Source organism: Strongylocentrotus purpuratus, unplaced genomic scaffold (assembly GCF_000002235.5).
Source record: "Strongylocentrotus purpuratus isolate Spur 01 unplaced genomic scaffold, Spur_5.0 spur5_scaffold_1, whole genome shotgun sequence".
NCBI classification, from domain to species: Eukaryota; Metazoa; Echinodermata; class Echinoidea; order Camarodonta; family Strongylocentrotidae; genus Strongylocentrotus; species Strongylocentrotus purpuratus.
In genome coordinates this window covers 2162409-2188687 of record NW_022145594.1, presented here as the reverse complement: position 1 = coordinate 2188687, position 26279 = coordinate 2162409, and the positions used below count along the sequence as shown (strand labels likewise).

General features: G+C 36.8%; 1 protein-coding gene and 1 long non-coding RNA gene across 2 annotated transcripts; one reads left to right on the top strand and one right to left on the bottom strand.

Moving 5' to 3' along the window:
- Positions 1–1884: 1884 nt before the first annotated feature.
- On the bottom strand, positions 1885–23744 carry LOC100888534. The gene is made up of 13 exons (XM_030977481.1): positions 23416–23744; positions 22351–22603; positions 21145–21201; positions 15006–15071; positions 14217–14329; positions 13546–13613; positions 12729–12907; positions 11584–11622; positions 7530–7658; positions 6509–6610; positions 5876–6016; positions 4988–5350; positions 1885–3867 (listed from the first exon to the last, which is right to left on the bottom strand). The coding sequence occupies exons 1-13, from the start codon at positions 23437–23439 to the stop codon at positions 3662–3664; spliced, it is 1740 nt and encodes a 579-aa protein (XP_030833341.1). The 5' UTR covers positions 23440–23744; the 3' UTR covers positions 1885–3661.
- LOC115920850 lies at positions 8039–10671 on the top strand. Its single transcript, XR_004062566.1, has 2 exons — positions 8039–8501; positions 9702–10671. It is a non-coding gene; the product is annotated as an uncharacterized LOC115920850 (long non-coding RNA).
- Positions 23745–26279: the final 2535 nt, after the last annotated feature.

Genomic DNA, 26279 nt, shown 5'->3' with positions numbered 1-26279 from the left:
ATTCAGAATATTGATAATATCATTTTATCATTAGAACTTCACTTTATGTAGTAGATGCAAATTGTTGTTTTGTGATAGAATTGTGGAGAAGGGTATAATAGTTGTCGCACTTGAACAAGAAATATATTCAGAATATTGATAAAATCATTACATCATAAACACTTCAGCCGTCCATGGCAGCACAATTTTGAATATGGTAACATTAGACAGGATATTAGTTACTCCTTATTATGAAATATGATTCAAGGTCTCATAAGTTATAACCTGTTAATAAGAAGCTGCGAAAGTGTTGTACACTTTCTTGTATACATCTCACATCATGCAGTTATTGTTTTGCCTAAACCGTAGTTGTTGTCATGATTGTTTTAAAGGATTAAACAGTTGAATTAATTATTATTGTATCGATGTTACCAATAGTGATAGAAGAGTCATGTGTTCGTACGGTTGCTTTTAACAAGTTAATACATGTAACTGTAAACCTAGTATATCATCAATTAGGGTGTAAGTTGTTGAAGGAGTCGGATAATACATTTTTAACTATTTGAGATATGTATTTTTGCATAGTTGAAATCGACGGGTTGAACATATCGAACTTAAAAGAGGAGGACTTGATACAAACATTATAAGATGGTTCGATTATAATGGGATTACAGATGATTTATATTCATGACCAATTATCATGTTCTCATGATGCATTGTTTTTCCCTTTGTCTTGTATTTTGCAAGAGTTTTCTTTTCTGTTCGTAATATTAATGACAACAAATATAGAATCTTGTTTAAGCGCTTTTACAAAAAAAATGATCAAAGCGCTGATATAACAAAATCAAAAGATATATTTAGAACAATAACATATTTACATAAAAAGCACTTAGCAGTTAAAATAGTTTTCATCAATATACATAATTTGGCATAATGTTCATTACAATATGATTTTTAAAAATAAGGAAATAATAATAGCAATGGCATCAGACATCCGTATCTCTTGTCCTTTCCTCTTGAGAGCTAAAGATATGTTACACAAATTCAACACGGAGATAAGACCTCTCTGACTTACAGTACATCAGCAATCCGAACTTTACATTCTCATCTTTGTCGTCATTGTGTGCACAATAAACTACGGCTCACCCTACTCTTATGTGTATGGCCTGATTGATGTTCTGCGTTCTGACAAACCTACCCCCCCCCCCCATAGGCTAGACTACAATTTGGTCATTTTTATTTTCTTTTCTTGTTTCGTTTTTAGAGTCACACTTTTGTAGGTAAGTTAAATTAGGTGCTTATAAATGGTTATAATAGATATGCTCTTCGCAAATATTGCTAGCTTACGATTGATGTTTATATGAATGCTGACATGACCAACATAACAAACTATGATAGGGTAGGATATGAATCATGGGGGGAGGGGACCATCATATTACATTAAATAAAGTGAGAGAGAGAGAGAGAGAGAGAGGGGGGTGGGAAGATGGGGGGAGCATACTAAATGTATAAACATTTATCTGATATAGATAATTCCATCTTAAAATCAATCAGTTCAATCCAATGTAATTTGTTTTGAGAAATGTCTATATTTTTATAAAGAGGGTGCCTGTAACTGTACGTAGTGAAGTATGGCTTTAATAGTGTATTTGTCTTTCTTTTTTTCGTATGATCAAAAAAGTAAAATGTCCTACATCTGGCGGTTTTTTTTTGATATCGCCTTACATTTTAAAGAATTAGGATAAAACAAAGGTATTTTTATTGATATAATCTATTTGGAAAATGAAGTGTTCAGAAATTGTCTGACTCATAGATTTGGTTGTACTTTATAAAGTAGCTAAGTAAAAAATACGTTTAATGTTTTATCGACGATATCTTACACTACAAAGGCAAGGGAAAGAGCTATAAAGATATTTACACTTTTTATTTATACTGTCAACTTGTTTCGTCCTCTCTTTTTTGCTATAAATACCAAGATATTTAGAAATAAGAACAATGAAGATGCAAATAACAATGAACCATTATACATTAAAGAGTACGCACCAAACTGTACATATACACCACAATAGTAAAGTACTTAATATGTTTATCATTTTACAATCACAGTTACTGATCTTAGATGAAATTTGCGTTATTCCGTGTGGTTTTAATTCAAAGTTAATGTTCTCACAAGGGCACTGGTAAGATGATTATACTTTCGTAAAATCTCTTGTTGCTATATGGAGGGCTTGCCATTGGGCACTACCCCCCCCCCCCGAGAAAAATCAAATATTTGTTCCATCTTTTAGTTTTTCTTGTTTAGATGGAGTAAGGAGCATACTGTAATCAAAAGTAGAGATATTCGTTAACCAAAGTTTTAGACAATTTATCTGTTAAAGTATTTGAAACTATTGTAGTATTATTTTGTATATTTTCTTTGGTTTGATATGAATAATTCCTACGTTTATCATAGAGGTTGATATATTAAACGAAGTGTGCATTTATAATAGTCATGTAGCTTCAAATGTGTTTATAGATGCGCAGTTTGATGCCCAATTTTTTTTAAAGGTTAACGATAGAAAAATGTATCCTTCTATTCAACAATTTGTTATTAAAAGCTTAGTTAGTGAATCTATATTTATCTGTCCATTTTCTTTTTTTAGGGATCATTACGTAATGATTAATCTAATGCAACACACCTTATTAAAACAAACAACGCTGAATGTTCGTAAGTCACTGATCCCGTCACTAAAATCATTGTAAAGCGCCAACAAAAATTCAACGTTAACAATAGAAAACTGTATCCTTTTATTTAACAATTTGTTATTAAAAGCTTAGTTAGTGAATCTATATTTATCTGTCCATTTTCTTTTTTAGGGATCATTACGTAATGATTAATCTAATGCAACACACCTCATTAAAACAAACAACGCTGAATGTTCGTAAGTCACTGATCCCGTCAATAAAATCATTGTAAAGCGCATTTGAACGTGGAAATAGAACAGTGTTTTTTTATAAAGACCTATGATAGAAAACAATGTTAGTGTTATCAACTTTAATATTATCAATATCATTATTATCATAATCGCTATCGTTGTTTTATTATAATTTTAGTTTTTTTTTTGTTTCATCATTATCATAAAAATCATTATTATTTGTAATCGTACTATAAAAGAAATGATTGGTATTACAAAATCAAAGAGTAGCATTGATAAAAGAAAAATTATTATTGTTACTGTTATCTCTACAATTATTGTTATTTTCTTTATAATGTTCATCACTATTATAGTCGTTGTCGTCATCTTCATCATCGTCCTCGTTTTAATCATAATAATATCCCTTAAATTCCAAAGGGTACAGTTTTTGAGTGCATGGAGTGTCGTGGCCGAGTGGTTAAAAGCGCTTGACTGGATATGCGAAGGTCGAGGGTTCGAATCCAGACACGGCACTAATATCCTTTGGCAAGATATTAACCTGCACTTGCTACTGTCTATCCATGGGTTAAATGGGTATCCGGTAGCATGCGAAGATTCATGTGGTTGGATGAGCAGATGCGACCGGAGTGAAGAATGTGAATACTTCGATGACCGGGGTAATTATTATCTGAAATCCTGTATCCTGTACCCTGAATGCTGTAATCATGTATTAAGCGGTATATAAAAGCGGAATATTATTGATATTAATATTAATCAATTTTGTTCCGTTAATTTCCAAAATATGCTGATGAGCTAAAGGAATTAGAGTTGCTAGAGTAGTCCGAATAGTTATTCATCTCATCAGGGTTGAGTGGTAAGAGACAGAGAGTCTCATCCTCACCGGTGAAAGAACAATCCTCGTTGCCATCGCAACGGCCTCCAGGAGGGATGCACTCCGGTGAGAACTGACAAGCCACTTCTCCATCTATACAATCTGAATAAATGAGAAAAACATAAATATGGTTAATACGGATTACTGCATATCATCGGATCATCGCGTCGGGTTGGGTAGTCGGGTTACCAGGCCTTTTGTGAAAATATGCCCCGTTGTTCATGACATTTCGGGGGTAATGTTTGTGAAATAAATACCCGTCATCAACAAATGGTCTGGTTCAATTAACCCGACACTTTATGAAATTATTTAAAAAATCTAGGAAAGGTCGCGTGATCTTCTTCACGAAAGGCCGTGTAACGAAACCACCGACCGGACACGATGACCCGATGACTTGAAGTAAGCCTGTTAACATTATTCATTTCATTTCAAAGAAACATTTTATATTCTTCCACTTTTTTCCTTATCAATAAAACTCTCAGATGTTTACTAATGCATATATAATGAAATGGATAAATTTAAGAGCATATTAGCATATTCAACAGAAGGAAGGCGACGTAAATCTTTTTATAGGCCTGGGCCCAATATGCCTAAAAATGAAATTAAGGGCAAATGAATGTTGAGTTTGCACCCTAGAGTGATAATATAATGCAAGTGTGGAATATTTAAACTAGGGTTTAACCGCTAGATCTCCAAAGTGAACAGTTGCATCTCTTTCCATTCTGTGTTGATCGCAGAGTAAATATTTGTTGACGTGTATATTTGTATCGTACCCTTGGTAAGTTGCTTTTGTAGGTCTACTTTGTAGGTCTAATTATTACTTTGTGCAAATTGTAACTTAATGCTTCTTTATTAACATCCTGAAAGCTGAGAAACAGAGAGCGATGCGGAAGAATCACTCACAAAACCCATACTAACATTCTCTCTAGCAAACCGATCCCAGTAGTCATCATTAGGCTCTCTGTTATTATGAGACATGGGTATCCGTATAAATCTGAACTCTTAGGACGCCTGAGTGTATTACATTTTTGAACGTTTCGATTAAGATTTGAGAGAAAAATGGTACAACGGTAACGGCACAAGTGACAGTAGAGGGAGACAGAGAGATAGAGAGAGAGAGAGGGAGAGAGAAGAGAGAGAGGGGGGATGAAGAGAAGTAAAGGAGAGGGAAGGAGGGGAGATAGTAACTTAAGTAACTGGTTGATATATTAAAGTAGCATACCCGTTGCAGGAACCGCTGTCACACTGAAGGCTCCCTCTACGATATCATTGTCGCTCTGGTATAGTACCACCCATACATTGTCGTTCCTCGCGTAGAATGGATTCAAATCACCTGGGCTCACAGCGTGGGCCTCAGTAAAAGCCGCCAGAGGAGCCCGCGTTGCGTTCAGACCTCGCCCGAATTTGAGGAACGACGCGCCGCTTCCAGTGATTCTGACCGTCACGTTGATGAGAAATTCGGCTGGAACTTCGGGGGAGCTGAAGAACCAAAGACCAAAGGCGCCAGGGCCTAAGAATCCAGTCTTTTGAAGAGGGATAGGGAGACCGATGATACGGGAGTCGCCGATTGTGAGATTCACATTTTCTGTGATAAAAAGAAAGGGTAAGTAATAAAATGGGTAATACGTGTATTACAATTTTGCTTCCTGACATTTTTCCTTTTTTAATTTAGGTTTCATTCATTCTAGGAGTCAGAACCGTGAGTGATTAACTCTGCCTGGTTGATTGCAGCAATATCAAACATCACGGGATGATGTGAAGGCTTGAGTTTACACTAAAGAGGTATAAGTATCTGTCGATTCCCTAAATTATCCAAGTGTCAAGTGACATCAATTCAAGGAGAACGTGCATTTGGCATAACCCCTATACAAAAAACAAAACCGTATTAGAAGTATAATGGAACGCAAATTTATTTATAGAAAGTAATCGTAGCAACAAAAGCCGGTGCGGTTGTAGAAAAGGATACCTTTGTTTTGTTGAGGGGGCTACTTATTGGAGCTGAATGGGGGTCCTTGCATTGGTTCTCTACACGTGCTCCGCTTTAATTCATTGATAATTAAACAAAATAATCAAATGGGGGCCAGGGGCTTGACGAGCTTAAACTAAATACCAGCAAATGATTCAAAATGGCAGACATCTTCTGATTCGTCTTCATGATGAAGGCAATCTGGAGTGAAGTCGCAGAGGGCGGTCTTCGGAATACAAGAATTGGTGAACGGACATTGGTATTCGGTAACCTTGTTACATGTGCCTGTAAAGTGGAAGAAATAGAATAGCGGGGATTTGTAATAAATATTAAGAGCTACGTATCCAGATGAGAAATGCCCAAAATATTGTTGTTACCACTGTTTATGACAACTTTCCTTTTAAAGTATGCTGATTTATGTACTACTGTGCGGATTATTAACATTAACAAGTGCATGTATGGCTTTCGTTTCGATCAGACCTTCAAGCGTGTTCACATCTTTCTTAGTTTCCCTCATTAAATGGTAAGCATATATTTATATTTCGACTAGTGAAACATAATGTATCCACTTAAAACAGTTTGGAAGTATTTCTCAATGTAAACAAAAATCACGTTTGATTTAATACAATTAATTTCCACGTGTTTACAAAGAATTGATTATATGATGTGATACCTTTAGTATATTTCATACTATGTTCTAATTTTGTAAATAATGTAAACTCTTTTTTGTGAAATGTGTAGCAAAATAAACTTGAAACTTGAAATTCGAAGACTTACAGTTCATTTCATCCTCCCCCTCATCACAGTCGGGCGACCCGTCACACCGATAACTCGGATCCACACATAGTCCACTGCCACATAGGAAGCCTTCATCACAGGCTAGAAAGGAAAGTCAATAATAGAATGTTATACTGTGGAACAGTGTTGGAAACAGTCTATTCGCTCGAGTCCGGGAGTAATTGTTGATTCAAAACAAGTATACTCATTAGCCTGTGGTCTGGTAGGCTTTAAATCCGACGCTGCTCTTAGGCTTTTGTTCAAAATCGGATTCAACAAAGTTAGTCTGATGACTAAGGTTATCTTTGTTAAACGTAATCTTAGATATTTACTGAATTAGTAGAATACGGAAAAAATAAGTCATTTTAAGGCCCTTTGAAATGACAAAAGCCGAGCCGAGTTGGCTTGACATACTGTCCCGAGTCGAGTAAGCAGAGATTGAGTGGTCGAGTACTCGAGTCAACATGGAATAGAGTCCCGATTCAAGCCGAGTTTATATTGGATAGAGTCGCGACTCACGCCGAGTTAATGGGGACTTTTAAATTTGCACGACGAGAACGTGGACTGCCATATGTGACCTCCTTTTAAGGCACTGCCGGGCACTGACAGGGCCTTAAAAGGCCGTCACATTGCCTTAGAAGGATGTCACACGTGGCAGTCCACGGTCTTGTCGTGCAAATCTAAAAGTCCCTATTATCGGGAAGAGTCTCGAGTCGAGCCGAGTCAATCAAGCCGAGTCAATATCTGGTAGAGTCCCGAGTCAAATCGAGTCAGCTGGGGGTAACGATCCGAGTCGAGTCGAATGGGGAAGTGTCTGCATGGATTCGATGGAGTCTGATTCACTACGAGTTTATATAGCAGTCAGTCAGTCAGTCACGTTGACTTAAAGTATACCAGACCGACAAGAGAACGAGAAGAAAGAAAAAACACCCTACCTCCAAATCAGTTAGTCTAGAGTCATGTTGGATTCTTTTGGGCGGTGTGACTGATGTAATATTGAGCTTTAAAAAAGGATACTTACGGCAGTTCATCTCGTCTTCGCCTTCATCGCAGTCCGCATGGCCGTCACACACCCATGACAGGGGTACACAGTCCCTGCTTGACGAGCATTGGAAACATCTAGTATTGTGTACTATAGGAATGGTGATCTCTAAATAAGCAAAGCAAATAAGAAATCGATTTATTTGTGTATGTTCATATTCACCTGTCACCATGTTTCACGTACATTTTCTAAAAGCAGGTTGGCCATTATTACTATTATCAGGTTAGAAGATCAATATTTTTTTTAATGTAAGAAAGACTTATATAATTGTTTTTAAAATGCACAGTGATGTTAACATCTTAAAGTTGTTATTGATAAGTACTGTACAACTATTAGACCGCCGGGTGAGCCCCAAAATTCGTCAGTTTCGTGACCTCGGCTCGGCATCTACTTTCTTAATAGTGGATATTATTAAAGAATATATTTTAATATTATAGTCACAACTCGTCAATCGAAAAAAATGCAAATAAGCTCAAAAATGAAAAAAAGGTGCCTAAAATCTTTCTTTTTTTCACGGAGGTTGTCCAATCACTGTGCATGTATCAAGTAAAGGTTACAGCGCTTCAAGCTTTTTAGCCAATCACAGGCAGTGTTGTGCACGTACCACTGGCGCGCGCTATTTCGAGCTTCAGGTGTAGTAATCTGTCGTCAACAACTGAATGTTTCAGAGGAAAACACAGGTTTTTGCTGTATGCATACAATTTCGACTCACAGGAAGGTGATATCTTTCAGTGGGAAGAGTTACAGAAAATTCAAGGAGTGTGCAGATCTTTGGAAGGACGTCAGTTTTGGGTTTGAACTAGAAAACAAAATTGCTGCGATTGCGGTCAACTTCGACTTCGACTCGTTCGAGCTGCAGACAGAGCAGTACTCGCCCGGCGCCTCGGGCGGCCGCGGAGGAGTGTACCAGGGAGGCCGTGTTCGAACTGCAACAAGTTCAACAAAAAAGAGGTAGGCCTAGATCTATGTCATTCCGAAGAAATGATTGTATTAATTATTTCAGCATGTTCAGAATAACTCTGATCCTATTCTTCTTCTTCTTCTTCTTCTTCTTCTTCTTCTTCTTCTTCTTCTTCTTCTTCTATTTCGAGATAATTTGCCTCCTTCAAATAATACTGAAGTGAAGATTCTTGCACTTATTACACCGGGGTTTAGTCTTAGTCTTATACGAATAGTGCAATGGGTTCTTAGCGTGCCTCCATTTAATGTCCTATCGGAGGGACGGAGTGTTTTCCACTTGACATAACCTGCGTCTAAAAAGGGAAGGGGCACCTTAACACACAACGCAGGCCTCGGTCATCCGCCTGGGTGGGAGTCGAACCCGGGATCTTTGTCTACTTCTACTTCTACTACTTCTACTTCTAGATGTCATATGACTATTTCCCGGCCCTAAACGTTACAACTAGAATCAAGAAAAAAGAGAATCTAGATTAGAATATCTACCGGGTAATTTCTACTTTCTAAAAAAAAGGCTATGCTCTCGAAATTGAGGCCTAGCTGACTTGATCAAAGTGGTTGATCAAGTCAAATTGGATACTGGACAGGCTTGATTCTACATGTATACTACATTAGTACAGATCAGGTCTTCATAATTAATGTGGGTATTTATTGTCCACATATTGATTACGGTATCGTCTGAGAACAGCGTACTGCCACTACTGGTGGGTTTTTTTTTTTTTTTTTGGGGGGGGGGGGTTGTTTTTGTTGTTGTTTGTTTGAAAAATTCTGCATGGTGAGGCCCACAGTCCCCGTCAATATTTGACACATTTAAATTAATACGCCACTTGTGTTGGAGAATGAGCCTTGCCCTTGCCCTGGTGATCTTTTTTATTCATGATGAAAAATGTATTACAGTACCGTATGCCCTCCATGCTCTACACACAAAAAAACATTTCATAAAAATATGAGACACCTCCTTACGTTTTCTAATAAGCAGTTCTGAATAATTTCCACTGCTAGTGTCACTGATGTCCAGTCCGTTCGCTTCCAGTTAGAGACAGTAACCAGTTAGCACAGATATTTTTTTAAATTTGTATTTTGATGATAGTTATATGCTAGATTCGACTCATACTGTAGGTTTTGTAGTGATGAATACTTCTTTTTTAATAAATGATATTAAATGATCCTTGCTTTTATTTATTTTCAATAAAGGTATGTCCAACCAGGATACCATGCGGGCTGCTACAGGCACTTCTGCAACATTACAACAAACAAGTGAGCACAGATGAGATCAAGGCAAAGAAGGAACAATATTTAAATCATTGTATGTCACATTACTTGTAAATGTAAAGTTTTTTTTAGGAAATTCAATGTAAAGACCTTTCTTGTGATGCTCTTTTTTGCCAATTTCCGCCAGATTCGATAGAGCAGATAACTTGTATCAAATGGTATTTGGACAAATGTATGAAATTACCTGCTGAAAATGTTAAAGAACATGATTTAGATATATTAGACTGAAGAAGAATAGCAGAGGCTGGGACCCTGTCATCCATGAATTTTTAAATTTTATTTACAATGTATATTTTATGTGTGTTTTTGCTAATACATACGGGTACATACATGTTGTAATGCTTTTTGAGCAATTGCTTGAAAGAATGTTTGTTATTGAAAATATTACTTGTAAATGTAAAGCCTTTTTTGGAAATTCAATGTAAAGACCTTTATTGCGATGCTCTATTTTGCCAATTTCCGCCAGATTCGATAAAGCAGATAACTTTTACTAAATGGCATTTGGACAAATGTATGAAATTACCTGCTGGAAATGTTAAAGAACATGATTTAGATAAACTGAAGAAGAATAGCAGAGGCTTCGACCCTGCCATCCATGAATATATAATTTTTTTTTTATCTATAATGTATATTTTATGTGTATTTTTGCTAAAACATACATACATGTGATCGCTTGAAAGAATGTTTGTTATTGAAAATATTTTAATGTGAATTGACAATGTGTTGTATAACTGATGATGAATCATTTCTCTACATCAACCCAAAGAGCAGTATCCATGTAGTCAAGCAGGCTTACAATTTTATTGACCATGTATTTTGAGAATGTGAGATAGTAATATGTCATATATTTGATGTGAAACCAGATTATAATTGGTCAAACATGCCTTACAAACTTTGTTTTAAATTGTGATTTATTTTATTTAAAGATATGCCATTCCCTGAAATATATATTGAAGGGTATGACATAGAAAGAGATAGAGAGGTGGGAAAGAGTGAGGGGGGAGAGGGAATGGGAAAGAGAGAGCGGTTAAGGAAACAAGAGAAAGGGAGGGAATGGGATGAAGAGTGAGGGAGAGAGAGGGGGTGAGGAAAGAGGAATAAAGAGACGAAGAGAGAGAGGGGGAATGAGGAAAAATGGGTGGGGGGATGAGAGGGGATAAGGAGAGAAAGAGAGGGGGATTAGGAAAGAGAGAGAAGGGGAAGGAATGAGGAAAGAGGGAAAGGGGAATATTTTGAGTGCACTGCAGCTTTGCTCGATATCAATACAAGTCATTTTCACATAGCATAATACACAGCTGTCTCAGAATGGACCCAAGAGGGCGTTTGTCATATTTATTAAAAATTAATCTGGACATTATTAATTTGTGTGCAATTTTTTCTACTGACGAGTTGCACCATCATCTTCAGTATATTTTTCTACACATTAGAGGTTATTTTCAAGTAGATGCCGACCATGGGTCACAAAACACAAAAACTAAGGCACTTTTGAGGGTTCACCCGGCGGTCTATATGAGGTATTATGTTGATTATTTTACCTACACAGTTCATTTCGTTTTGAGATAATTCCATGTCCATTTCAAATACACATGAAAGCAAAATCATTGAAAATCTTAATGTGTTTGTAATGTTAATTTTTAAATATATTTCAAGGTCAATATTTGTATTACCAATTTGTATAGGTCCTATCACACTGTGCTTATGTTTGATCGCTGAGGAGGGAATACAAATGTTAATGCATGGTGATAAAAATCTTATTTTGTACTCAATTTTGTCTTCAGTCTTCAGTGTGGCGTCATCTACCCACCTTGTGCTATTGTTGAAAGAGATGGAGAGCTGACTTTAGCTGCAATGACAAACAAAAACAATTGTTTTTAACTACATATGTTTCCTTATCCTAAAAGAAATGAAATACAAGTCACTTGTCCGTTTTGAATTTGAGATTATTTTTTTTTTATAGAAGTGCCCCTGAAATGTTCGAACATAATTAATAATATTTGTGAAATGTTATTCATTCAAATCAATGAAAGGTTGATTATATCAACATGCAAATATAAATTATCCGGGGCGGCTCAAAGCCGAAATGCGAAAATGATTCAAAATGAAAAGATTGAAAACTTCAAGTATAAGGAAATAATGAGTATGTAAAAAATTACAAAAAATGTTAAGTATTTCTACTACAACTGTATACTTTATACTATTACTGAGTCTAGAACGTATACCTCTCACTCTACAACAACGTGCTCTGTTTAAAGTCAGTGTGTATGCTTTTGAAATACTCAATCATTTGGCACCTGAGTATCTTAATGACACCCTCCAAATACATGTATGTACACCATCTCGTAATCTTCGTTCAGCAACCGACACATGTCAACTCATTCCTAAATCGAGACTCTCATCAGCTGAAAAACTGTTTGCAGTAACCGCATAGAAGACTTGGAAAACACTTCCATAAGGGAAATTACCTGTCTTGCCACCTTCATAAGATCCCTCCAAACTTGCCCTTTTCCCCAGTGATCTATGTGATCTACTTTCTGTGAGAATGACAGTTTTAGTCCTCTTTTCATTTAGGCCTGTTTGTAAACGCTATCGCTTTTTAGCGCTCTTAAATATTATATTGTAATAATTATATTTGCTTAAATAGCGCCTAAACTTACTTTATCAGAAGTCTCTAAGCGCTCCACAATAGCAAAATTACCCTGGCTTTAGCAATGCAGCTTTACGCGCGCTGCGTTTCAAGACATAAATTCCTACTAGGTCCCCATTTACTTTATCTGGGTGGAGTAAGGCAAATGTAGATCAATGTCTTGCCAAAGGACATTAGTGGGGCGGCGGGACTCGAACCGCGGACCTTGTGATCGACAGTCCGGCAACGTATCCACTCGACCACGACACCTCTACTTTGTTATCTATTATATTATATAACTGTTTTAACAGGTTTTGTCCACTCACCTCCATTTAATTTGAAAAGTAATATATCATCAGTCGGGTATCCATCTTCTAAATTTGATTGCACCCTCTTCCCAAGAAACATCTCCATCTCAGCAATATCAACTGATGCAAGGTCGCCATGGAGATGGGTTGGTATACCGTTGAGATGGATTGTTGTATCAATGATGATGCTACCTGATCTGCAAAATAATGTTATCACGTTTGAAATGAAAATGTAAGAATTCAACTACGATTTGAATTTAGGCCTTAGCAATATACTCACATTATTGTATAAACATGTTAATAATTCATAATTCATAATTTACATACGTGTTTAAGACATAGTAAAGATACTATGTGCCTTTTGCAGCCAACAACAAATTCTGTGGAACTTTGCAGGATTTATGAATATTTCATATATGTCCTATTTGTGAAATTTAAACGTTAGCAGTGTCCTAATATTCAAATTATGCCAAAAAACCTGTTTACTCGCTAAACTTTACTGTCAGACACTATTGAGTGACTGACTGGCTTTTTTTTTTTTTACTTCTTTGGTAATTAAAATACATAAAATGAGCTGTAAAGGGTACATGAGCATTTGTCTGATCAATAACCCACTTTTTGTTAAAAATTAAACTGATTGAATCTTTGCGCAGCATAAAACGCAGCATAATACTATTCGGTATATAGCTCTTAAGTCGATTCGACAACTAATAGTCCTTATTTTCCCACTTAAAGACATTTTCGGAATTCCCAAAATTCGGATAAACCAAATCTCGGGGGAGAAAAAAGTTTTCTGTAAAACGACATGAAAGCAATTAAATCTACTTCTACTCACCTTATTTCATCCACTGTTACCCTGTCATATACGGATGTAAATTCGCTATTTTGAAAGACGCCATCTATCTGCATTCAAATGTAAATTCAGTGAATGTAATCAAACACACTACCTCGAGTGGCATCGAAACCTCAACTTATTTACAAGTTCCTCATTATAATAAAATAAGATAGATTTTTAGTTGAAAGAGTTAATGCACCTTACGACAGTCTATCTTTTTTCTACTTTAGGATTACCAATTTAATAGACCTACAAAGAAGTGTTTAAGCGGTAAAGAATTTATACATTTGAAGTCGTAATGTGATTTGCGTTTATACATCTAAAAAAATATTTTAGATTTATCAGCGTAAAAATCGTTTTGGAGGCTTTTGCTTTGGAACTGCACGAAGTTTATAACAACAGTTACATTCCGACTTATTATTTTTCTCCATATAGCCTATCTGACCTTGTGGACTTGAAAGAAATTGTTTAGTAAGCATAGAAAATAGTTAACTTTTGTTTTTTAAAGTGTGACAAATCGGTGATATCCATCCTGATTTATCTGTAAGCTATTATTGTGCCCATTGTCGTTTAAAATGCCTACAACTTATCATACCTTGCTCTGTAAAAAGAGGGATGGGTCACGCTTGCTGAATTCTTTGAAAATCAGCGGATATCGAATTGTTACTTACATTTTTAGTAAAGTTTGACTCTATCTCTTGATATTCCGGTGAGTTAGGATCTGAGTAGGCGTCTTTGTAAGTCGATGATGGAAATGTGAGAGATAGAGATACGGATATACTATCTATACAGACAAGAAGGGGAAAAGAGACGAATAAAATATTATTATTTTAAAAAAGTACAATATCATGACATTTCAACAAGGATAGAAAATACTGAGAGAGAACAAGTGGAAAGGAGGGGGACATGAAGTACATGACACATCGGGCTCTTTAATAAACATTGTCGTCGTGGTCCTAGAATTCAAGGCTGACCCTTTATGGCCCTGTTGATGATGGTTCTCCGGAGTGTTCTATCCTGAACCATAAAACGAGATGAGATGAGTGATAGAACTGTAATAGATGTATACTTGCCTCGGCCAACGTTAGCTTCTGTACGTCTTGTCTCCTGCTTAAATTCTTAAACTTAGTTGTTTCATAATGTCTTGTTTGACAGTACTGATCAAATTAAAACACTATTTAATAAGGAGGGTACTGAAACATATAACGAGGTTGCATGATAGATCATTAGAAAATTGAAATATTGTTTTAATGATTAATCACAATCTTGAGTATGAAAACGATTAATTAGTCACTTACGGACACTAAGGTTATCTGAAAAGTAAAATACTATGACGTGTTTGCATTGTTTTAAAGCAGTTTTAATACGAACAACTCAAATTATGTAAATATTGCAGTGGAAGAATGTAAAAGATGATACCTGCCGAAAATTGTTAGTTCATTAATTATTATACGTCTTACCTATATTGAGAATAATAGCAGGTACTGTTTGGTAAGTTGGCCTACTGGTTGAGAACGGTCTGCTTTCTGCATTTATATGGAAGAGAATAGATTTTGACGTTTTAATTTTGTATTTAAAAAACGGTAGTCTATACATGATCACGCCACGTCCCACTATGTTTTTTTTTTCCGATTTAGATTTTCTTCACTAAGGAGCCCACATGTTGATTGTATTGCTTGCTAAAGGGCTAATGTATACTTAGGTATTTGTTCTTCTTAAATTTGATATTGACGTAGTTTTATTTTCATGCACATTATATTTCCTTATATCTAAGAAAATGTGAGGGTAAAAGAAGGAGAAAGAGAAAGAGAGGAAGTGCGAGAGAGAGAGAGAGAGAGAGAGAGAGAAAGAGAAAGAGAAAGAGAGAGAGAGAGAGAGAGAGAGGGAGGAAGTTATCAAAGACACAACTGCAAAACTAATCGACCTTTACCCTATCACGTCACTAAGATGGTGAGATAAAACAATCTAAGTATCAAAGTATTTTAAAGGTAATAAAAAGTTTTGGGAAATTTTAAAAATTGGGTAGATAGTGATTCTTTACAATTTTGAAATTGAAATAGTGCTTACGGCCATACAGTTGTAGCTGCGACCATGAAAATCTCAGAATATGTAGTTGTGTTATATAATTTCCAAACGGAAATAGCCAATCGGTCGATTTTTTTATGGCTTGATTAATATTTTGACCTTAAGAGGGAGCTATACAACATAAAGAGTTTATTATTTACAATTCCATAATTTAAGACTCAATTTCAACCGCGACAAAGATCACTGAATATTGTAGGATCGCATATACTTCTAATATGTTCATTTGAACCGATGCCATGACCCAATACCAACATTTTGTATTACCTTTAAGTCAAATCATAACTACCGGTCCTCTCTTGATTATGTCATTTTTACTCAAATACTTTGAATTATATGTATTAGAATACATGGCAAAATACATGGCATATGACGCTAAAATTCAACAGTGAAGTGAAACGAAGGATGTTACCATCCCGGAAAGGAGAAAAATTTCTAACCCAGTTCCCCGAAAAATTATTTCCTGTTTGGTTATAGAAGGTTTAATCGAGGAAACATAAAGGGAGAGACTGATAGTCGAGGCTGACTCCACTCTCCACTGCATTAAAGAAGAGGCCATCGTCACCCAGCATTATCTAAGTCATTTTAGTATGTATTTCCTGGTCGCTGTGTTGAGGTATACCCATACATTACATTTACGACTATTCAATATGAATTCAAAATTGAAATTACATTCGCAGTGCATGCAAATACATTCAGGAATGGATTGTTTGTAATGTTTTTTACCCTGTCCCTTTAGCATTAACTGTTTCTATATAGTGTTTGTGATTTTTGTTTTATATCTTTGATCAATTATTATTTCCATTTGAATAATAAGTACATGATAGTTTACTATCAGTAATATATATTTATTATACCTTACCTAGTTTTGATATTTTGTGCAATATTGGACACATTAAGTTAACATCTAATACAAGTTCTTTGATGATATTTATGTTCCTACGTATAAATTGTATTGTTTGAACAGATGTCAAATATGTTGTCAAATTGAATGGAAGAAAATAAATGTTCATTTGAATTGAATTGAATTGAATTAAGCTCTAACATTTATTTGATACTGTGAAATAATTTGATTGTAACCGCAACATAGTTACCTGTATTCATTTATTTACGCACCACTCACTTTGTTTATCGTGTAAACTATATCTACCATTATCTGATTGTTGTGTATCGCTATATGTTTTTAATATTTTTTAAATATAACTTTTTGGTTGCAAAAAATAACAATAATTTGTGTATATTTCTTTCTATCTCTCTCAGTTTCTCCTTACCGTCAATGTCTACATCGTTATCTTTCTATAAAGAGTCCACTGTCTATATTTCGTATATTTTTTTTATATGTCTGTCTCTCTTTCTTTCTCTCTTTCTCTCCCCTTCTCTCTGCCTCATTCCCCCCACGCCCCCCCCCCCTCCTCTCCTGCTTTTGATCTCCGCTTCTCTCCTTCGCTCTGCCTTTAATTATTTGACTTTCCTCTGCTTGTCTCACCTTCTCTTTCTTATTCTGCTTCTTTTCCCTATTTTGTCTTCTTCATCTGTCTCTTATCTTGGCTGACATAAATCATGATAATTGACTGAAAAGGTGAAAAGGATTTAAACATTGTCAACATGGCTATCAATATGTGACCCTGTCATCATTAAGTGCAATTAAGTGATTATTCTATTCATTTTTATCAATTACTAAGTCATACCGTAACATCAGGCCGAATGCAGCTAAATATTTGTTTGACAGAGCAAACTGCTGATTATTTTGACATTCTGAGTAAAACCTGTCAGTTATTTGTATTCAATCAACAAGGTAACCATGGTGACGTTTTAAATTAGGTATTAATTGTAGTTCCCAAGTTTATATAAACGTAAACATATCTCCTTGACAACTAATATGATGTAAATGCGATTTGCTATCCACGCCCCCTTTAAATTGCCGGTTGTACTCGTTGCACACGCGGCGTTATTTGCTGACGTATGAATGCGCCAGCCACTTCAGTGGTCTTCGACGCAAGAGATAAGAGAGTAACATCACGACACAAAATTGAACGATAATTAAGCAGTAAAATCATTGCTCCGATTAGTACTGACGCAAACACCATATCAACATAAGTAATAACACAATCGAAATGAAGTCTCGAAAGCAGTGAGCGGAATTTGAAATGGAGATTGAAATACATTTTGAATTGATGCCAATAGCTTGAGAGTAGTCTCTAATTCTGTGATAAGATTGTCGTTATGAGGTTTCTATTTGATTCTTTAAAAACATAACCGTGCATTCCAAAGATCATAAAATGCTTCAATGCATGTCGAGGGTAAAAGGAAATAATCACCTTTTTATATCCTAAGTATGAATACATCTAGAAGAAATATCTGTGATCTCCTTTCATTCAATCATTATTCTAGAAACCCACTCTCTTCAGGGTCGTTGGCGTTTATACGGGGGTAGATGGGGACGTCCCCCCCCCCCCTATCGTTCAGCAAAATATAGGAGAGAAAGAACCGGGAAAATGCATATACAAGTGGGAAGCGACGTGAAAGAAAGAGATGATAGAACTTCCCCCCCCCCCCCAACAACAACAACCCACACTCCCTCCTGTTAATACTAGCCTTGTTAATTCGCATTTCATTTCTCTACAAGACCTGTGCACCCCCCCCCCCCTCCTCATTGAGTGAACCAATGGTGTACGCCCCTGTTTTCCCTGTATCTGTCAGTAATGCATACTGCATACATCTTCTCTCGCCTACATTGACAAGTTTGACCTTGTTACGAACACATTCAGTAGGATAATGTCTTGCGTGACAATAATGTATCCACCGCAGCCTCGGATAGGATTAACTCATGTGAATCTCTTTTATACTTAATCAAACAACATGTCATCTGCAGTCGGTCGAAACTGTCAGATTACATGAGAAAAGGGGACAATAATATGGCTGATCTTATCACGTGTCTTCCGAAGCGTGTAATGATCGTCAGAACATAACACGCTTTGCGAAGAGATGTTTTTACAATTGTTTGGCTTCCAGTTCAAACAACGTTAGCAGGCCTGTAATGGGTGCTCACATAGCCAATTACTGCTTATTTGACGATGACTTTTACTCTTCGCCTTTATAAAGATTCTTCTGTAGAAGTGTTTGATTGGACACATGGGGACTGCTCTAGTTAAGCCTACCAACCTTGCGAATGTACGACTTCTTTATGTGATGTGGGAATACTCATTAGGTGGTGTTCCTCATGGTAAAATTAAGGGATTATGTGCAAACCTACTAAGTAAATTAGATTGATCCTCCTTGAGGCATAAGTGATTATTCAAAACCTTTCTTTGTTTGCGGAGTATTATTCGGGTCTAATTAGAAAACGGTTTCCCAATTATGCGCTTTAAACAGAGATGGAATAATAAAGACTGCCGTGTGGTCTAAATGTGGTGCGTACCCATTATGCTAAAAGGATTGATTCGTAAGGTGAGGCAGTTTTGTTATCTTAAAGATCAACCAATCGGAGGAATAAATATGTTCTCTCCAATATTATCAAAGAAGATACCAATAGACAAACACCAAGGTTGTTTGATAATTGAAATAATTTGTGCATTCAGAAAGAAAAGTACAAGAAGCATATCAAATATAAGTTAAACTGAGATAATTCCAGGTAAAAATATTGTTAAGCGTAAGAAGACGGATGGAGGACGAGGAGCCAAAAGATAATTGAATTTCATTGATGTTATTGCCATTTAACTGTAATTTAGTAAATCTCAGGTTTCTATAAATTATGATAGAGAAGATACCATGAAACACAAAACATGGCCACACTAATGAGATGCTTTCCATACTTAGATGGAAGCCAAATAAAAGTTAAATTGATAGTTACCAGGCAATTATCGCTTATAGGAAATAGCTCGTGTGTTAAATAGACATTTGATAATTATTTCAAATAAATGACATTATAGGGCGTAAGAAAAGCCCCTGTCAAAACGAAGAATGTAGGGTTTTAGTTGAGGAGAGGTTTAAATCGAATCAGAAGGTTAAAAAAATGCTGTGGAAAGAGAAAGACATGCAATTCAGCAAATCACATATTCACTCTGAAAAACCATTGGGTAAATCATAGTAACAAATTACATTGCTAATCATATTAACTCTGTGTTTATTCAGAAACCTCGACTTTTTTTGTTTAGAGAAACCATTCAAGTGAGCGAAAAACTCCTGAGACTAACGGAACCTTAACAAATACGAACACAACCAGATTATGCAACATATTCACTGATAGTCAGGTGAAAACAGAAAAAATGCGTCACAGCTGCCATCGTACTCCCTTTGAAAATATTATTAGCAGTTCATATATCAGTCGATGTGTGCGTGATCATGATTGATTAGGAGGTTCATGAGTGATTTCGTTAAATGTCTAAACTGGCCTACCAGGGGAAAATATCGAAACGTTTGTGATGTCATGATTCAAAAGAAGATATTAAAAAACACCACCGTATACTAATAAACGGTCTTATACTGTCGAGCATTCAAGGGACTTTATAACATTGTTTAGATGAAATTTAATGGTGCTAAGGTAGTGACTCTAATGCAAGATGTACAATCAAAGAAAATCTAACAGTTTGAGTGAAAACAGACAGACCATTATTAATGATATAAATTGGGAACAACCGATATAATCGATTCCTTAATTCTTCGAAATATGCTCTTACAATTTAAATACGTTTTACGTGAATGTGAATCGTCACAAAGCAATTAATTGGCTCTATATACCATTCCAGACATTTAAGTATTGACAGATTTTTAAAAGCCTGTCGTATGTCTTATTTTCATGGAAAAAACGGTTGGGATAATTTCCTATTAGAGGGTGTCGTACAGTGACGCCTTCAAAGAATACCATAATTATCTTTGTGGTTTGGGAGTTTTGTCAGTATTTGATGCATGTTAGAGAGTTAGTACAGGAGTGGGAATATAATAGGTAACATTTCATCCACAAATTACGCAGTTTTTTTGATCAACCCTCAATAAGGTTACTGAGTCAAATCCCGCCCCCCCCCCCCCACTCAGTGTTATTTAGGGTACGCATATGCTCGTACCCTCTTTTTGAAAGCACCACCTATCTGAGGACTGCCAACATTTCCGAACCCCCCTTTCGCGGGCTTTTCGCGGGCTTTTCCTGCCTTGGAGACCCCCCTAAATCAGGAAAAATGCTCAATGTACCCTGCTAAAATTCGGAGTAATTTCTCAGGAGTCCAAAGATATGAGAGAAAAAAAGAAAAACACCCCCTTTTAAAGAAATCTCCGGGTGAAAAGTCAAATACACCCCTTTTTTTAAAATTCTCGGGCCGGACTTTGTCGCACGAAAAGTACCCCTTTACCGGACATTTTGGCAACACGCATGCGGTCATTCCGACCTCTGAGTGGGGGGGGGGGGCGGGAGTCAAATTCATGCAACCTCCTTACATCCATGTATTCAGCAGATACGTCCATTGAGATTGAAAGATTGACCTGTGTAACCAGGAGTGGAGAGAAATAGAAGATGACAATACTTACGTTCTGTCAAAGTTGCGGCCGTGGATGTTCGGGCTCCCGTCTTTTTATGTAGCGAACCTAGGGAAGAAAAATATGAGGACAAAATCATAGATGAAATATGAAATAGATGGAATATTTAATCTGATCTACTTAATGTGTCTTCGAAGATTACGTATAAGGAAGCCTTGATAACATAATATCACATTTTAGTGTGTCAGAATAAGCGTGTTATTGCCTCAGTACAGTTGTCACCTCTCCCAACATTGCAGCTACATCAATACATTGTTACGTAATAGTCTAGCCTTCATTTACAGTAGCATGGCGAGCTAATCAACATGATTAACAAGCAGTCCTAAAACAGATATGTAGATCTCCTACATGTTATGTACATGATGTTTGTTTTTGATGTTCATATGTTATCTAGATATATTCGTTTCCTCTTTTCCTATTCCTTCCTGAATACTGATTATATTCTGAGGTCATTGTTACTGCTTCTGATGCGTGGAGTTTTGGCATACAATCATGTCATTCATGCTCGTTACTTCGGTATTGAATTTCCTTTAGATTCATTCTAAATCCACTGCAAGCGATAACAGCATATATAAAGTCAATTACTCATGCCATTCCTTGTCTTTCAAAACGAGTTGTATGAAGGTTAGCAAACTTTGTTTTGGTAGTCCTATCTACAATTCATTACTCTACACCAAATACAATATCGAGTTATCTTATTATTGAAATATATTTTCTGTCATTTGTACTCTCGCCAGATACTTTTAACTTCTCTTACATTGCTTTTCTTCAGTTTACCTCTCTTTCACTCTTTTTACTAAGAGTATATTTCATTCCCATTGAATCATAACAATGTAATAAAACAAATCATGTCTAAAATGTATAGTTAAATCAACTGTTCATCATTCTGTTTCGTTTGCAATGTATCTGATAAAAAAAAACAATTTCCTGCATTTGATATAAAATGATAGACTATCAATATTTCTGAAAAATATGAAGTGAAATTGAACATCGTCTTCCTACGATCGTCTTTATATATTTTCAATATAATGCCTATTTCCCCGCCGTGCGCAATCTTTTTCCAGTTATTTTGTTATTACCTCACTTCGAAACAATTCGTCTGAATCGCGACCTTTATTACTATTCCCATTTCTTTGCCCGGCATTATGGCTGCAAACCTCATTACATCAAAAATGATACGGCCATATTATTCATTACCTCTTAGTGTGAGTGATAAACTTATAACGAGAACCACGATGAGAACGATGGCCAACGTTAAACAGACGATTTTGTAGACCCTTATTCTCCTCTTGCTAAATGTCTGTTTCTTTTCACATCCGCCATTCCTCTGAGAGTTCCCGCCATTTTCTGCGGCGGCAGGTCCCCCGTTATTAGAGAGCAAGGGCCCCGATGGGAGAGGGGATGCTTTCGTTTGTCCATCTGCTTCTCCTACTGTCTCTCTCAGCTCGATCTAGCAAGATAAAGAAAATGAAGAGAAAACGGCAGCATTATCTACCGAGGAAAAAAAGGCGGGGGGGGGATGAAAATAATATAGGCCTATTGAAGGTTTTTGTCTTGCACACAGAAATGAACAGACATAATAAGTAGTGTATGCATACAGGGAGAAAATAATTGATATTATTACATACATAATTTATTTTGACATGGAGAGGTAGGGAGAGAGAAGATTAGAGAAATGAAATAAAAGAAATTAAGGAAAAGAGGAAAATGTGAGGGTTAGGAAAGAACAGAAGAGAGTCGAACTTAATCCCAAAAGAGTAATTATCGATAAAGATATTTGGAATATAGGTAAGCATATTGAGAGGGCAAAAGAAAGGCAAAATGAGGAGGGGGGGGGGGTAAACCAAAGAAAGGGAACTTTAAAAGGATTATGGCAAAATCTTGAGATCAAGGGATTAAGAGACAGGTGGAGAAAACGGTGGAAGAAATAGACCGAAAATAGACAATTCTTTTGAAACTGCATATGCATAATATCGTTAAATAGTCGAACGCAATTCATTTGAATTGGAGACAAGAAAACAAGAACCAAGTATATTTTGTATTGCCATTACTATAGCAGCTACAATCCATCACATGGACACATATTACATTTTACAAGACATGCACATCGGTTTCACATGCATCAAGATCAATAAAAGGGATTATCTAATCAATATAAAGACTGAAAGAAATGCAAATGTACTGTCAAAACTAAAACTATCACGAATGATCGATAGGCCTACATAATGATGACAATGTATCAATAGATGGAATTCTACATACCCGTGTAGTCTCTTCGCTTGTCATTCTGAAGTAGTAAAAGCAGTGTCGCAAAATACATCTTCTGCAGACGAGCGATGCGAATAGATTTGAAGCGCTGGATTGAAAGTGTGTGGGTTTATGTAGTGCGTGCGTGCGGGCGTGCGTGGGTACATGTGTGTATCACGGTGAAATCGATAAACATGGAGGTCACTCAAGAGAGAGCACGACGGGACGGAACTGCGCAGTGCGAACATTATGTCAACGCTCTGTTTACACGGACGAAAAGAATAACCTTGACGAAAGAAAAAGAATTGTATTCATTGTGTGATTTAGAGAAAGTAACAATGCGATCAGTAAAAGTCTTCTGAAGGATCCCCGGTGCTTCAACATCTTTATTTGTTTAATCGCCACTTATATATCGAACTCCCCCTCTTTTTCCTTTTCTATCTCTTTCTTACCATCTGCGTCTTTTTCTTCCTCCCTTACTCGGCACCTACCTGTCCCTCCATCCAAAGTCTTCGGTTCTATATTTTCTCTTTACTCTTTCACCCCCCCCCCCTGCATGGTCTGTTTAGTGTTTACATACATGGACCAGAGTTAAATCTCTGTTATGTTTTTATTTCTGATGGCGACAGTAAATGTCGGCCCCCACACATAATTTAACATATCATAATTATACATATCAACGTATGTAGTTTTTTTCAGTCAGGTAGCGCTGCTGGGGCCACCACAATTCTATGCCACCCTACTCTGTTAGCTGTTGGTCTTGTTGCCAATGACAGCTTTCCCCTATCCATGTGTAGATGTCTTTCAATCATTGAATTGCAGGTCGCCCTCCTCTTCGCTTAGCTTCTACTGTTCATGTTATAGACATTTAGATTATTGTATTGTTTGCATTCAGTACAGGCACACAACAGACACAAGGAATTTCAAGGCAGTTTGTGATCTGTTCTTTTATATTCACTTTCTCTGACGTCGTTGCACTTGATGCGTCAAAGATCGCTGCAGGACCGCTCCTACCGCTGACGTTGTGCTCCGTCAGCAAAAATGACGCATCTGGTGCAAAAGACTTTAGCTAGATCAACATCTCTTCACATCACGAAACACATACACCTCTCATACATTCCTTTTATCCTCCTATCATCTACTCTTATATTGGATTGATGAACAGCTTATTGGAAATGATTTGTATCCCCCTCACCCCCCCCCCCCCCCCCCCCATCCCATTATTTCTGCGATTGTATGGTGTATGCAGGTCTGGTAAGCAAATTCCTTTGTTTGATCTGTTCTAATGACCTATTTATACATTATGCCTAATCATCTAATGATATCGTAATTTGTCACGAAGCACACTCCCATTGATTACAATACTGAACTTGTAGTCCGTACTATATATTACAGATGCATAGTGGGCTCAGATGTTGTAAATCACCAGAATTAGCCTTCGGTTTTATGACTATGGCCGTATATAATGCCTTGCATATTTCATCAATTGCCCCATATGGTATTTCCACGAGGTATGATGTCAACGAATTAAGTAGTATCATTATTCTGCACATGGAAACTGAATTTCATAACGTTAGCCTTGTATACAGCGATGATGAGGGCGTGGCGTTTGGGAATTTATACATGCACAGGCCTCCCCCTCAGTCACACGCACTGACAATCACCGCAAACTTGTTTTGTAACGATTCTCTATTGAAATTGAAAACGAAGGGGTGCAAGGCCTCATTCTCTCTTCACAAATAAATGTACATGCTTGATCGGGTCATAAAAGATTTGGTATTCAAAAAGATATTTTTACCTGCATTCAGACTTGTTGGCTCATAATCCATCAAGTGTTTCTAAAGTAAAACTAATAGTTTTTCCTATGGTGGCCCTGAAGGGACATCGCGAATAGACTAAATCGTGAAAATATGCGATAAAATTCACGATATCGTCAATTTTATCGCATATTTTTCACGAAGAAATTCACGAAATTGACGATATCGTGAACTTTATCGTGAACTTTTCACGATGAAATTGACGATATCGTGAATTTTATCGTGAAAAGTTCACGATATAAAGTTCACGATATCGTCAATTTAACGTGTACTCTATCGTGTACTCTATCGTGTACTCTCCTGACAGGCGCTTCGTAAACAAAACCAGCCCTAGCTGGGGGAGACAGAGAGAAGGAAAAAAGGGAAGGGAAAGAGAAGATAAAAGGAAAGAAAGAATAATAAGAAGAAAAGAGGGAAACGGGGGGGGCGAAGGGCTCTTGCCTCCTCCTCACTCCCCCCCCCCCCCCCTCCCCGCCAAAAAATAAATCAGAGAGAGAGAGAGAAGGGAAAGGGAAAGGGAAAGAGAAGATAAAAGGAAAGAAAGAAGAGGAAGAAGAAGAAAAGAGGAAAACGGGGTAAGGGCGAAGGACTCTTGCCCCCCCCCCCTCCCCCCCGCCAAAAAATAAATCAGAGAGAGAGAGAGAAGGGAAAGGGAAAGGGAAAGAGAAGATAAAAGGAAACAAAGAAGAAGAAAAGAGGGAGACGGGGGCAAAGGGCTTTTGCCTCGTCCCCCCGCCCCCGCCAAAAAATAAATAAGAGAGAGAGAGAGAAGGAAAGGGAAAGAGAAGAAATAAAGAGAAAAACGAAAAAGAGGGAGAATAGGAAAGAAAGGAAAATAAAGAAAAGAAAGGAGGCAAGAGCCCTTCGCCCCTGTTTCCCTCTTTTCTTATTCTTTTTCCTCTTCTTTCTTTCCTTTTATATTTTCTTTCCCTCTCCCTTCTCTTTCCCTTTATGGCGGGAGGGGGGAGGGGGAGGTAAGAGCCTTTCGCCCTTCCCCCGTTTCCCTCTTTCCGTCTTCTTCTTCTTTCTTTCCTTTTATATTTTCTTTCCCTTTCCCTTTCC